This window comes from Anopheles cruzii, chromosome 2 (assembly GCF_943734635.1).
Source record: "Anopheles cruzii chromosome 2, idAnoCruzAS_RS32_06, whole genome shotgun sequence".
NCBI classification, from domain to species: Eukaryota; Metazoa; Arthropoda; class Insecta; order Diptera; family Culicidae; genus Anopheles; species Anopheles cruzii.
Window position 1 is genome coordinate 613,430 of NC_069144.1, and position 13,102 is coordinate 626,531.

Genomic DNA, 13,102 nt, shown 5'->3' on the forward strand with positions numbered 1-13,102 from the left:
ACACCGGCGCAGGGATGCAATAAAAACAAAGGTGGCGAAGAAAAGGTTCACCAAACATGGGAGTGGGAATACCCCGCGACACGGCCAGAGCCGGTTCTGGTCCAGTGGTGGAACCCCCAGAAGAGCATTAGTGGTGCTGGTGAGGTTAGGTGATGTTAGTGCAGCATCAGTGCTGGTTAGTAATCGCCGGAAAAGGAAAGAGAAGGAGACAGTGGGAGAAAGAGCGAGAGGGAGAGAGAGCTGACACAAGCAAATTCAGCCCTCAAGTGCCAAGCCGAACTGGAGATGGTTGGCTGAGTTTCAGTCGACGATCAGCGCGTCACCTGAACGCACGCAGCCAAGTCCCCGGCCAGGGTGTCTTCTACTTGGGCTCAGCTGTTAAGCGTGCGCCGTGAAAGTTTTGTTTTTCGGCCGGGAGGTTGTGCAGAGTACAGTAATAAAGTGATCGTCGGTACCTTGACGTACCGGCGCAGTGATAAGATACGATAAGGTGCGATGGAGAACCGAAGCTACGTGGGAGACGATGGCTGTAACGGCAGTGCCACGGGCAACCAGGGCCTGCACCTGCAGCAATCAACGAAGGTACGGGCCGCGAATTTGGAAAGCTGAGTGCCTCCCACTGCCACCGAAATAAGCCGCGACGGGCCACGATCTGCACAAAAGCCACGATCCGTACGCCACCACGTGCGATTCAAACGCGCCGCGCAATCGAAAGTGAGGGTCGCGTGTGGTACTTCCCGCCAAACTGGTTTGTGAGTCAAGCTGATGCTGTCCGGCTCAGCTGAGTTTAGACTCTCGTGCCACTTCGTTTTGTTGTCTATTTGCCTCTCGTTCGGGCCTGTCTCTCCATGCCAGACGAACCGCAAACACATGGTTGGCAATTGATTATGCAAACGGGCGGTCAACATACTCTCGGCTTTCTGGGAGTGGAAGAAATTCTTTCTCGATGATCTATTGTCCAAGTATTTTTAGTTAAACACTAGACGACTCTGCTCACGATCCGGTGCCGGTGGACAAACCCAAATACGTGCCAAAGACACGTGCCGCTCGATTTCCGGCGTAGGCGTGCGACGTGCATGGTGCAGCAATTGGTGCAATTGGTGTCCAACGGCAGTGATCGCGCACGGGAATCGTAGTCTCGATCATTGGAGGGCGATTTGCGTCGTGTTTGTTGTGCACTGAGAGCGCTGGCCAACAGCATGTGATAAATTAATTTTTAATGTGACAGATCGTTCAAGAACTCGGTTAGAAAGAGGGAAACGATAGAAGAATCATGGATATGTTAGTTAACTCATCATTACGTACATCTCGTCAACAGACTACAACCAACAATAACGGGGTCCCGCCAACACCCGCGGCCGATGAGAAGCCGGTGCGTGAGAAATGGGGCCGCAACGTGGAGTTTCTGATGTCCTGCATCGCCCTGTCGGTGGGTTTCGGCAACGTTTGGCGCTTCCCGTACACGGCGTACAGTAACGGCGGCGGGGCGTTCGTCATTCCGTACCTGATCGTCCTGTTCGTGATCGGTCGCCCGATTTACTACATGGAGATGGTCATGGGCCAGTTCTCGAACCGTGGCTGCGTCAAGGTGTACGATCTGGCACCGGCAATGCGCGGGATCGGTGTCGGACAAACAATCGCTATCTTTACCGTTATCACCTACTATACGTCGGTATTGGCCGTGACGCTGCGCTATTTGATCGCTTCATTTAGCCCGGAGCTACCGTGGGCCCGGTGCGATCCTTCGTGGGACAACTGCGTCGACTCGTGGCTCCTCGGTAACATTTCGATCGGTGGAGTGAACGTTACGCAACCGAAATCTTCCGCCGAACTGTTCTTCGAGTAAGTGCCACCGTTTGGTCGTACATTTGATTGAAATGACTCCAAGTAATTACTGTTCTCTGCAGCAAAACGGTGATGCACTCGGCTGACTCACTAGCGCAAGGGCTGGGATACCCCGACTGGAAGCTGGTGCTATGTTTGCTGGCTTCTTGGCTGTGCATCGTTGGAATTCTTATCAAAGGTGCGTCATACCTTAGCGGTTCCCCCGGGTGTCGTAAATTGTCTGAGATTTAAATCATATGCAAATCTTTCAAGTCTGACACGTCATTCTGATGCTTGAATTGGAATCATTCTGGTTCTTGATATGCGTTAACATACTGCAAGATTATCACGACTCTGCCCATCTGTTGGCGTTTCTTTCCCAGGCATTAAGAGCTCCGGCAAAGTGTCATATTTTCTGGCCATCTTCCCGTACATCATTATCGCGGTGCTTTTGGTCCGTTCGCTCACACTGGACGGTGCCTGGAACGGCATCAAGTACTTTTTCATGCCGCAGTGGAGCAAACTGCTGGAGATCGAAGTCTGGTACCAGGCAGTCACGCAATGCTTCTTCTCGCTTACGATCTGCTTCGGTGGGCTGATCGTTTATTCGTCGTTCAACGATTTCTCGAACAACATCTACCGGTAAGTAGTAATCTACGTTTCTTGGGACTAGTTGGGACTCACTGGCTAAGCTTTCTTGGCGCAGACATGCGGTGATCATTACGTCGCTGGACACGGTCACCTCGCTGGTGGCGGGTTGCGTCGTGTTTGGTGTGATCGGGCACCTGGCACACGTCACCGAGCAGCCGGACATCTCGAAGGTGGTCCGAGACGGTCCCGGACTCACGTTTAAGACGTACCCGGATGTGCTGGCCAAGTTTAGCTTCCTGCCGCAGTTCTTCTCCGTTCTGTTCTTCTTCATGTTGTTTCTGCTTGGAATCGGAACGCTGATTGGAATCGTGACATCTGTCATCACCGCTATCCACGATCAGCAGCCGAGGCTACAGCGGTGGAAAATTGTGATCTCCGTCGCCGTGGCCGGTTTCTGTGTTGGGCTAGTGTATCTCACGCCTGTAGGTGTTGCTGCTGCCGGATGGTTGCCCCTGGGTGCTTGATCAATTCGCTTTATTCACCCGCAGGGAGGTCTCTACGTGCTGGACCTGATGGATTACTATGGAGCAACGTTTGCCACCCTGACCCTGGCCGTTTTCGAGCTACTGACGTTCGCCTGGATCTACGGCGTCAATCGGCTGTGCAAGGACATCGAGTTTATGCTCGGCATTCGGACGGGGCTATTCTGGCGCGTCTGCTGGGGCATCGTGACGCCCATCATGGTAATCCTGATTTTGCTGGTCAGTATCGTCAAGTACAAGGCGCGCGATGTTCCTGACGGCTATACGGGTAAGGATCGGCACGAGTTGCTAGCCACATCAACCGGCTCATGGTTTGCTTCCCAACGGTTGTAGCTCTTGGGTGGTGTTTGTATGCGTTCGCGGTGCTACAGCTCCCGGCCTGGGTGTTGTATGCAACCCTCAAGCGGAGAGGACCCACGTGGTGGGACAGCTGGAAGGCTGCCCTGCGCCCACTGGAGGACTGGGGCCCGGAAGATGGCGAACGACGAGCGAACTACATCGTGTGGATCGCGCAGTACTGCCAACAGTTGGCATCCCCTTCTGACAACCTTCTTGTGAAAATGCGAAAAAAGTTGTTCAGTTAAACTGCAGCTTTAGTTGTAAATCTAACCGGTCTAAGCCCTAACGTGTCGTGTACTTTAATAAAACCGCTACAAGCATTTGTATTAAACATGATTATTGCCCATAAATGTGATCCTACGGGGTACGGGATTCGTATGACGAGCTCAGGTAAAAATAGAACTCCGGAAAAGTGTGCAGAACGCGCTCTAAAAATTGTCGCCTGCAGTGCAGCGATTGTCACATACCAGTGCACCGGCAATGTCGCGCGGCAATCGTGGACGCCGCGTGTGACGTAATAACTACGCACGCAACCCTTTACTACGACCGCAAAACTTCCCGCGATAACCCGCGGCCGCCTATAAATACGGCCCATTCCGTTCGGCCGACGACGATCGCACTGCGCGTACTAAATCGCCGCACCGCCTCCGCCCCCGGCCCCCGCCCGTGGTGGCCCTGACCGTGACCGAGTGTTCGTCGCGCGATGATGCCGACCGACGACCGGTTGTTTTCATTCACAACGATTTGCCGTGTCCCCGCCGCGGATGAAAGTGTTGGCCGCGAATAAATACAGTCACACGCGACAACACGATACGCGAGAGTAATTGAGTAAGCGATAGGGTTGTGGTTGTGAAACACATTTATACGGCACCAATTCGGTGTTCTTTAAAGTAAAAGAAATTTTATCGTAAAAGGAAGCTTATTTAAAAAAACTAACCAACGCAAAAACTAACAAAGTAAAAAAAACAAATCAATAATTGTTTTGACGTTGTGTCACTTGTTCCATCTGTACTGTTTCAAACGAAATCAAACAACCATCAACGTAAGCCACACGACGCCACGTTAGCCACCTTTACCCCGTTAGCGCGCCGCTTACTTATTTCCGCTTTCAGAGATTTGCCATAAGAATTTGCTCGTTGTCATGGCAACTCGTCGGTTACAGGGGGATTCCTTGCACGACACGATCGTGTGCATTAAAAATATCCCTTTTCTCGATTAAGAAGGGGTTTATTTTAATGGCCCCTTTTTTCTGTCTCTCAGTTTGTGTATGTGTTGGTCCAACACGGCGCTGCTTTTGTTTACAAACAGGTGATTGGCCCTGTTGTCCACCCCGCGGATAAAGTATCAACAGAACCTACATTTCGGCCCGATTCACGGCGTGTGTGTGTTGATACAGAGACGGCTAAACGTATCTCTTCAGCCACCAAAATGTACGCACTATTTTATTAATTAATGTATGTAATGGATTTTTTTAACTTCGTTTATACGTAGCATATTTCATTCAAAGGAGTGTCCATCTATCTGGTTGTTTTGGCAATGGTTTGCTTCATTAACTCCATCTTAAACGATGGCGAGCTGTTGAGTGCAAATCTAAATGGGATTTGAGCATCTCAATTCGAAGAATGAACATTATTGATGATATCGTCAAAAAATTTGGATTTTTCGGGCCACTACTGTGTAATTTGCAACATTGTAGCGGAATCCTTCTTACTGCGCATGCTAAACCGTCGCAGGCGAACCACCGTTCATCCGTTGAAAATTTATCCGATCGATCCGGATCGGTCAGTATCGGTCGAAGCTTTTCTTCCGGTGCATCGGTCCACCGGGATGTTTCGGTGAGCTGTGTCGTAAGAAGTGAAAGAATAGTAAAAGTGCACCTGCTAGTGGCTAGAAGTTGATAAGTTTGATAACGTTGCCGAATAGTTATGGAACCACCGAAAACAATTGCCTCGGGATTAACCGTATGTGACCGCTCCACCATGAATCTGTAGCACGACCATCACACACACTGCCTGCATCGTCCGAGGTTGACCTCTACTTGACAACAGCAAGGAGGAACTTTCTTAGTAAAAATAACAGTTCAAAAGTGAGATTGTCCGATCTGCCGGGTCCGGAGAAGCCGCGGTTGTGCATTGTTGGCCCGCAGCCAGCCGCGTAATGCACACTAAAGGTTGGCCAAACCAGATGGTAGTTGGTGGTTCCAGAATGATTCGAACGCCATACGCCATTCGAAGTGGGAGGCGAAGTGCAAACGTGGCATAAGGAATTGGCTTTCACAGGATTTTTTTCTGTTACCCGGATCCGGATATAAGGCCTTCGACTAACAGTGCTTCGCAACGTGGCGACTGCGGTTTGGCAATTTGACACCCCGGTGGCGCATCCGACACGAACCGCATTTGGGATCTATAATTATCCTTCTTGACCGATATCCGAGTGCAATTGCGACGTCAGAGAAGTGGTGTCGACCGATATCGCGGGCCTTAACAGCCGGGGCCGATCCTTGTTTTGACTGAACGGAAGCAAAACAGTAACTTGTTAACATGACTGAAGCTCGACAACAATGTCCGTTAGAACGGTAACCCACAAACCACCATCAGAGAAAGGAAGCAGCAGCGGGAACAGTTGAGTTAAACAGTTGCATACGATACTGCACGTGTTGGGCGATCTTGAAAAGGATTTATGCGGCCAGTTGAAAAAGGAATAAGCTTCGATTCCCGCCTGGGCTCATAAATCGATCATCAAACTTGATCGTTTTACACAGGCTTTCATTGCTCAAGAGTAGAGAGGGTATGTGCTAAATAGAAACCACTCGGCAACAAATGGTGGCTGTAGTCAGAATGCGCTCTCGAGTGCGCAATAGAGAGTTGGGTGTGCAATTTGTGGTTGGTTTGTACCATGGATAACACCAATAAAGATACCAGAGGATGGTAAAGATACTGATGACGAAGAAAGATTAGAGTACCTGACCAACAACATGCTTGAAGCATTCTAAAGAACTGCTCAAGATGCCGATTATCGCAACATATTCTATTAAATGGAAAATATTCTTACTTATTCTGTTAAGAACCTAGTAGATTCGCACAGATATCCACTGTAAAGCTTCTTGTCCTTTCTTCAGCGTACTAACTGCGTCAGCATAGCGATCGCGGCTCCGTCGACGCCAGTGCGCGAAAAGTGGAACAACAACATCGAGTTCACGCTGTCGTGTATCGCGTATTCGGTCGGTTTTGGCAACATCTGGAAGTTCCCGTACACGGCCCTGGATAACGGTGGTGGTGCGTTTCTAGTGCCGTACCTGATCGTGCTGTTTGTGATCGGTCGCCCGCTATACTACCTGGAGATGGCTATGGGGCAGTTTAGTAGCCGTGGCTGCGTCAAGATCTACGATATGGCCCCAGCGATGAGGGGCGTCGGAGTTGGACAGTCGGTGGCGATGATGGTAGCCGTTTCCTACTACACGCCCATCCTGGCGATCACCCTGCGCTATCTGCTCCTGTCGTTCAGTCGTGAGCTTCCGTGGAGCAAGTGCGATCACTCGTGGAGCCGGTGTATCGACTCAGACTTTCGAGGACACGCGAACGAGTCCGGTGTCGGCGCGGGTGCGAAACAAAACGTGTCCGCCGAGCTGTTCTTCACGTAAGTTACATCCCCAGATCCCGCGTCCACCGTATCTGATGGCGAATTCCCCGCTTCCAGTAATACTATCATGCATCGGGCACCGCTAGAGGAGGGTCTGGGGTGGCCTTCTATGGAGCTAGTGTTGTGCCTCGTAGTCTGCTGGCTCATCCTGGCAGCGATCCTGATCCGGGGCGTTCGCAGCACCGGGAAAGCGGCCTACTTTCTGGCCATCTTTCCGTACGTCATCATCTTCATGCTGCTCGGGCACTCGCTGAGCCTGGAAGGTTCCCTCGAGGGCATCAAATTTTTCCTGATGCCCAACTGGGCGAGTCTGTTCAAGGCCAAGGTGTGGATGGAAGCGGTGACGCAGTGTTTCTTTTCGCTGTCGATCTGCTTCGGCGGCATCATTGCGTATTCATCGTTCAACAATTTCTCCAACAACGTCTACCGGTAGGTGCTCTAGGTTCTGAAGGGGCTTTGGGTCTTCTTGAAGAGTTTTCTATGTTTCATTCACTCCCCATAGGGACGCTATGATCATCTCCTGGCTCGATACGTTCACCTCGATCATCGTGGGCTGCATCGTGTTCGGGGTGCTCGGCAATCTGGCCCACGTGACGCACCGGTCCAACATCCAGGAGCTGGTACGCGAGGGTCCTGGCCTAACGTTCATGGCTTACCCGGATGCGATCGCCAAGTTCGAGTACTATCCGCAGCTGTTTTCCGTCTTGTTTTTCTTGATGTTTTTCATCGTCGGCATCGGCAGCAACTTGGGAGCGGTGACCAGCATCATCACGGCAATCCACGATCGCGCTCCGTCGGTCGCCAACTGGAAAATCGTGGTCAGCGTTAGCACGGTGATGTGCTGCGTCAGCGTCGTGTACCTGGGCCCCGGAGGGTTGGATCTACTGGATGTGCTCGATACGTACGGGGCGAAGTACGTCACGCTGACGCTGGCCCTGTTCGAGGTGCTGACGTTTGCGTGGGTCTACGGCGTGGATCGTATCTGTCGGGACATTCGCTTTATGCTGCGCCGGGAAACGGGACTGTTTTGGCGCGCCTGCTGGGGACTTGGAGCGCCACTGCTGATCGCCCTGATTCTGCTGGTGTCCTTCATCAGCTATGTGCCGCTTAACGTACCTCAGGAGTACAACGGTAAGGGTATGGGTTCTGACCGAGAAGTTCCTTCTTAAAACGAGTTCGTCCTTTTCGCTCAGTCGCTGGATGGATACTGTACGCCGTGGCCATCGTGCAGCTTCCGCTGTGGGCGATATATGCTATCCTGATGCAGGACGAGAAAGGTTATCGCAACCGGGTGCAGGCGGCCTTCCGCCCGAGTAAAAGCTGGGGACCTGAAAGTGACACCATCCGCGAGCAGTACCATCAACTGGAAGAGGAAGTTGTTTGTGCGGCCTCCCGCTACCCTCGGCGTCGGCTGGTCGAGTGTTTGTATAATAGAATGTTTCACTAAGCCCACCAATGATAGTTTTGTAAAGTCTGTCTTGAGTCACCCCTAGGATCGCCTAGCACCTAAATACAGCGAGTAAGCAATGGAGATAAAATTAAGCCTCGAGCGTTTCTTACTCCGCGGGAGGTACGGTGGCCAACCGAAAGTACCTACCCCGGTCGTGGTGGTGGGCCATCGGACGGGTCAGTCATAAACGAGCGCTCGGCGGCACTACACTCTCGCGGTGCCGGCGGTTCCCGTCGCTAGTCGTGTGTGCAGTGGAGTAGCGTCTAATGTCCTCTGACGTCGGTTGAGCCGAGGCCAAAAAGCGTGTGAAGACGAAGAGCGAAGCTGATGCACCCCGTTCGCAGCTAAAAGTAAACCGCGGCAAACACGAAACGCTTCTATAGGACGCTGACAGACGCGTGAAAACCCGAGTGTAATATCGAACAAAGCGACAACTCGGTGGGTCACAATACAGTAATGGAGACGCTAACGGTGAGCACCGGGGACATTGGGGAAGGAAAGCCAACCCGAAGCCCGCTCGCGAAGGAAACCTTCCGGTGGGTGGTGAAAATGGCACGCGCCCCGGTTTATTTCTGTCCCGGCCAGAGTGGCCAGTGGTTCATCGTTAACATATGGTTTGATTGGTGCGATTGAGTTAGGTATCGTTGGTGATTAGCGATTGCAATTGTGTGAAAGGCCATACATTTTTGATTAGAACCTTTTTTGTCAAACTTTGTGTGGTGTAAGATAATTTTCATCGGAAGGTGAAAATCGGAACGTTGCTACTTACTACTTCTAATCTCCCCGAGAAAAGAATTTATTTAACTTAACTTTGGAATCTTGTTGCTCATTCTGCATATTTATTACAAAGATACGGGAACTTCGTTTGCTTACACAACTCAGATAAGAAGTTGAGTAATCTTCGCGGACAATGATGTACTGTTCTACAAATATTCCCCGTCGGACATCTCAAGCTTCCCTCAGCATCGCAACCATCGCCGTTTGCGCTATGACTAACCCAAGTCAACAGTAAAATGCTAACAATTCATGTCATCCGCTTGGAATTTAGAGTAGTAAAGTAGTGTATGTTGTCATTAATATCATTTTAGAGAGTTTGAACGTGAAGCTACTTTCATCCCTTTCTTTGACGGGTTTGTTTGTTTAGTATTTATGCATTTTTTGTTGGTCAGTTGAATTGAATGATTGGTTTGTTGATTTATATTTTATCATTGCGCTTTGTTTTTGTCTTGTTTGTTTGAGAGAAAGAGAAAGAGAGGTAATTGAATTGATTTTAGAGAATTGAAAATGAGCACTACGCTTCAACTCCGATCTCGATCTCGATCTGTTTCCTAAGATAAGTGAACAACACGTATGACAATCATAAATTATTTTTTCCGAACTAAGCCTCGGACAGGAGAGGTCCTGAAAGATCGATGGCCGTCGATTAGGTTCGCAAACCGGTTGCACCCGGTTTGCGTAACCGCGTTGATCATCAACAATCAAAGGCTTCCAAAGATTGCTTTGATCTTTATCGTTGGTGTGGAATCTTTGTTCAGAGCGCGTTTGCTAGGTCCATTCCCTATAAATCGATTCAGGTCCAGATTCTTCCAGATTCCATTAAGGGCACTCCACTCAGGATCCTGAAACGCAGTTCCTTTTCCCTTAGTGACCTACCGATAGAGGGCAATAAAAGTCCGAACGTGGTCTAATGGGCTGATTTGATTCCATTCCACAGACCGGTGGCGCCACCGGTGTCACGTGGCCGCCTCAATTGAATAGCGTCGGTACACCGCCAGAATCCGTTCCCCGGCCTTCGGCCGATCGTCCGGTCGAGGTTCGCGAGAAATGGGGCCGCAGCATAGAGTTCCTGCTGTCATGTGTCGCCCTGTCCGTAGGTTTCGGCAACGTTTGGCGCTTCCCGTACACTGCGATGAAGAACGGTGGCGGCGCATTCATGATCCCGTACCTGATCGTGCTGTTCCTGGTCGGGCGGCCCCTCTACTATCTGGAGATGGTCATGGGCCAGTTCTCGGCCCGTGGTTGCGTCAAGGTGTTTGACGTGGTGCCGCTAATGCGTGGCGTTGGCATCGCTCAAACACTGTCCTTAACCGTCATTCTCGGGTACTACGCGGCGGTCCTTGCGATCGCGGCTCGCTACTTCTTCGCCTCGTTCGGAAGTCCGCTACCGTGGGGCCGTTGTGCGGCGCAGTGGGAGGGTTGCGTAGACTCCGAGTTTCAGGGCCGGGTGTCCAACGCCAGTCTGCGACCGTCGGCCGAGTTCTACTTTAACCACTCGGTGCTGCACAACCGGTGGACGCTGGACGAGGGCCTCGGGCTGCCGGACTGGAAGCTGGTGCTGTGTCTGCTGTTCTGCTGGCTGTGCATTTCCGGTATCCTTCTGAGGGGAATCCGCAGCGCCGGCAAGGCGTCCTACTTTCTGGCCATCTTCCCGTACGTCATCCTGTTGGTGTTGCTGGTGCGAACCAGCACACTGAGCGGGGCCGGCGATGGTATTCTGTATCTGATGCAGCCACAGTGGGAGAAGCTCGTCGATGTCGAGGTAAGGGCGCTGAAGTAGCCATCCGATGTTCCGTTTGTCAGCTGACTGATCCTCCCGCAGGTTTGGTACGCAGCGGTCACGCAATGCTTCTTCTCGCTCACCATCTCACTCGGTGCGGTCATCGTCTTTGCTTCGTACAACAATTTCAGCAACAACATTTACCGGTAAGAGAATCGTCTTACAAGCTTACCGTATCTTGGTGATCTTTAAAATGTGAAATTTCCCCAAAGTGACGCCATGATCATATCGTGCCTGGACACCTTCACCTCCGTGATCTCCGGTATCGTGGTGTTCGGCATCGTCGGCAACATCGCGCACGTGACCGGCACCCGGGTGGAGAGTTTGCAGCTGGCCGGACCGCAGCTAACGTTCATCACCTATCCGGACGCGATCGCCAAGTTCGATGTGGCCCAAAATGTGTTCGCGGTGATGTTTTTCTTCATGTTTTTCCTGCTTGGACTGGGCAGTAACACCGGAATCGTAACGACCATCGTGACAGCAATTCGCGATCGCTTTCCACGGCTGGCCCACTGGAAGGCGGTGGTCGGCCTGTCGGTCTTTGGGTTCGCCTGCGGTCTCGTCTACATCACGCCGGTAAATTGCCGGGCCTCTCCGTGTATACTTTAGCCGTGCTGTCACCGTTTCTGTGTCACTTGCAGGGCGGTCTGCTGGTGCTGGACATAACGGACAAATATGGCGTCACTCTGACGACGCTCACGCTGGTGATGCTGGAAATAGTAACGTTCTGCTGGATCTACGGCGTCGGGCGGATTACGGTGGACATCAAGTTCATGCTCGGCCGATCGACCGGTTGGTTCTGGAGGGCGTGCTGGGGCTGTGTGACGATGGCCATCATTTTCGTCATCTGGCTGTTCAGCTTCATCCAATACAAACCGTTCGATGTTCCGATCGGGTACACAGTCTTTGGATGGTGTCTGTTCTCGTTCATCGTCCTGCAAGTGGTGGCCTGGGGAGCCCACGAGTTGCTCAGCCGAAGCGAGCCGAGTTTGTGCTCGAAACTCGTGGCAGCCTCCAAACCGACCGCCGACTGGGGTCCTGAGGATGCGACCGCCCGCAAGCAGTATCAGGCGGAAGTGGCGAAAGTTCATCGCGAACCGGAGGAATGCGGAGGAAGAAGCGTTGTGCGGGAAGTGCTCGACCGGATGTTCCGAAAGAGTGTGGCGATTTCGAAGGACTAACCTGTGCGCGTGTTATCAGTATACGTTTCGATATGTATTCCGGCAGCTTCTAAGCAACCAGTAGATTTAATAAAGCAAACTAAATTAAACAAAACCTTGCGTGATGAACTGATATATACATTGCAAATCTCTATTTGAACACTAATTCCATTCATCATGCTCTTAATTTGTGTGTTTTTCCTTCCTTCCTGTCATAACATTCTTGCTGACACACGCTTAGTACTCGGAAACGCAGGAAACGAATGTCGCCACTTTCATCAGGGCGATGGGGAAACACGACGCCCTTCACGCGCTCGTGTTTTCCAAGTTTAAGGTTGTCTCAGGGCGACTACAAACATACGGAGAGTGAGTCAACGAGATTCGATGCAGTTGCATCTACGCATCTCTAGGGCTACCATCTTTGCCCGTGACTTTCCGTATCCCTGCTGTAATGAGTTGGTTCCAGTTTTCCCAAGCCCGCTCTTGATGTACCCCATCCATAAGTTTCGCTTCGTAGGGAAATCGATAATTAAAGCGGAACACTGGGCGGCAGAGTATTCGCAAAATACTTTAAGCACCGGCGAATGAAATCTTACCAGCATCCGTCGTCAAGCATTACATTTATCCTTGAAAGGAGCATCTCTCCGGTGTTATCTTTTATCTTAATGACTATTGCTGCGACGAGCTGCGCTGGGCTGCGTGATCACACATTTAGTTTCGCTGTGATATAATGTCTACGTGTAGACGGTTGAGACTTTAACATCTTATTTTAAGACTACACTCGGGCCCGAGAAGATTCATCTGCGGGATACATCAATCGCGGTGCACCAGAAAGGCGTTCGGCGTGTTATGGAGTTGCACGCCGTTGCATCATTCATACATCGGTCATTCATTTTCCACTTAGTGCATCGCCAATATTTGCCAGTTCCGTGCCAAGATTAACGACAGGGAAAAAAGGACCGAAAGCATTAGTTTCCGGCTCGATCGTACACTCTGCAAT

General features: G+C 51.2%; 3 protein-coding genes across 3 annotated transcripts; all 3 read left to right on the forward strand.

Annotated features, from left to right (window-relative positions):
* Window positions 1-495: 495 nt before the first annotated feature.
* On the forward strand, window positions 496-3,584 carry LOC128269282 (sodium-dependent nutrient amino acid transporter 1-like). Its single transcript, XM_053006706.1, has 7 exons — window positions 496-582; window positions 1,319-1,842; window positions 1,908-2,023; window positions 2,208-2,466; window positions 2,531-2,897; window positions 2,964-3,225; window positions 3,291-3,584. Exons 1-7 carry the CDS (start codon window positions 496-498, stop codon window positions 3,539-3,541), a joined length of 1,866 nt encoding a protein of 621 aa, XP_052862666.1. The 3' UTR covers window positions 3,542-3,584.
* A 1,511-nt stretch (window positions 3,585-5,095) lies between these two features.
* On the forward strand, window positions 5,096-8,491 carry LOC128268494 (sodium-dependent nutrient amino acid transporter 1-like). The gene is made up of 5 exons (XM_053005609.1): window positions 5,096-5,257; window positions 6,415-6,932; window positions 6,993-7,364; window positions 7,438-8,066; window positions 8,129-8,491. The coding sequence occupies exons 1-5, from the start codon at window positions 5,222-5,224 to the stop codon at window positions 8,380-8,382; spliced, it is 1,809 nt and encodes a 602-aa protein (XP_052861569.1). The 5' UTR covers window positions 5,096-5,221; the 3' UTR covers window positions 8,383-8,491.
* Window positions 8,492-8,730: 239 nt separating this feature from the next.
* Window positions 8,731-12,129, forward strand: LOC128268493 (sodium-dependent nutrient amino acid transporter 1-like). The gene is made up of 5 exons (XM_053005608.1): window positions 8,731-8,856; window positions 10,100-10,924; window positions 10,985-11,088; window positions 11,155-11,518; window positions 11,584-12,129. Exons 1-5 carry the CDS (start codon window positions 8,842-8,844, stop codon window positions 12,121-12,123), a joined length of 1,848 nt encoding a protein of 615 aa, XP_052861568.1. The 5' UTR covers window positions 8,731-8,841; the 3' UTR covers window positions 12,124-12,129.
* Window positions 12,130-13,102: the final 973 nt, after the last annotated feature.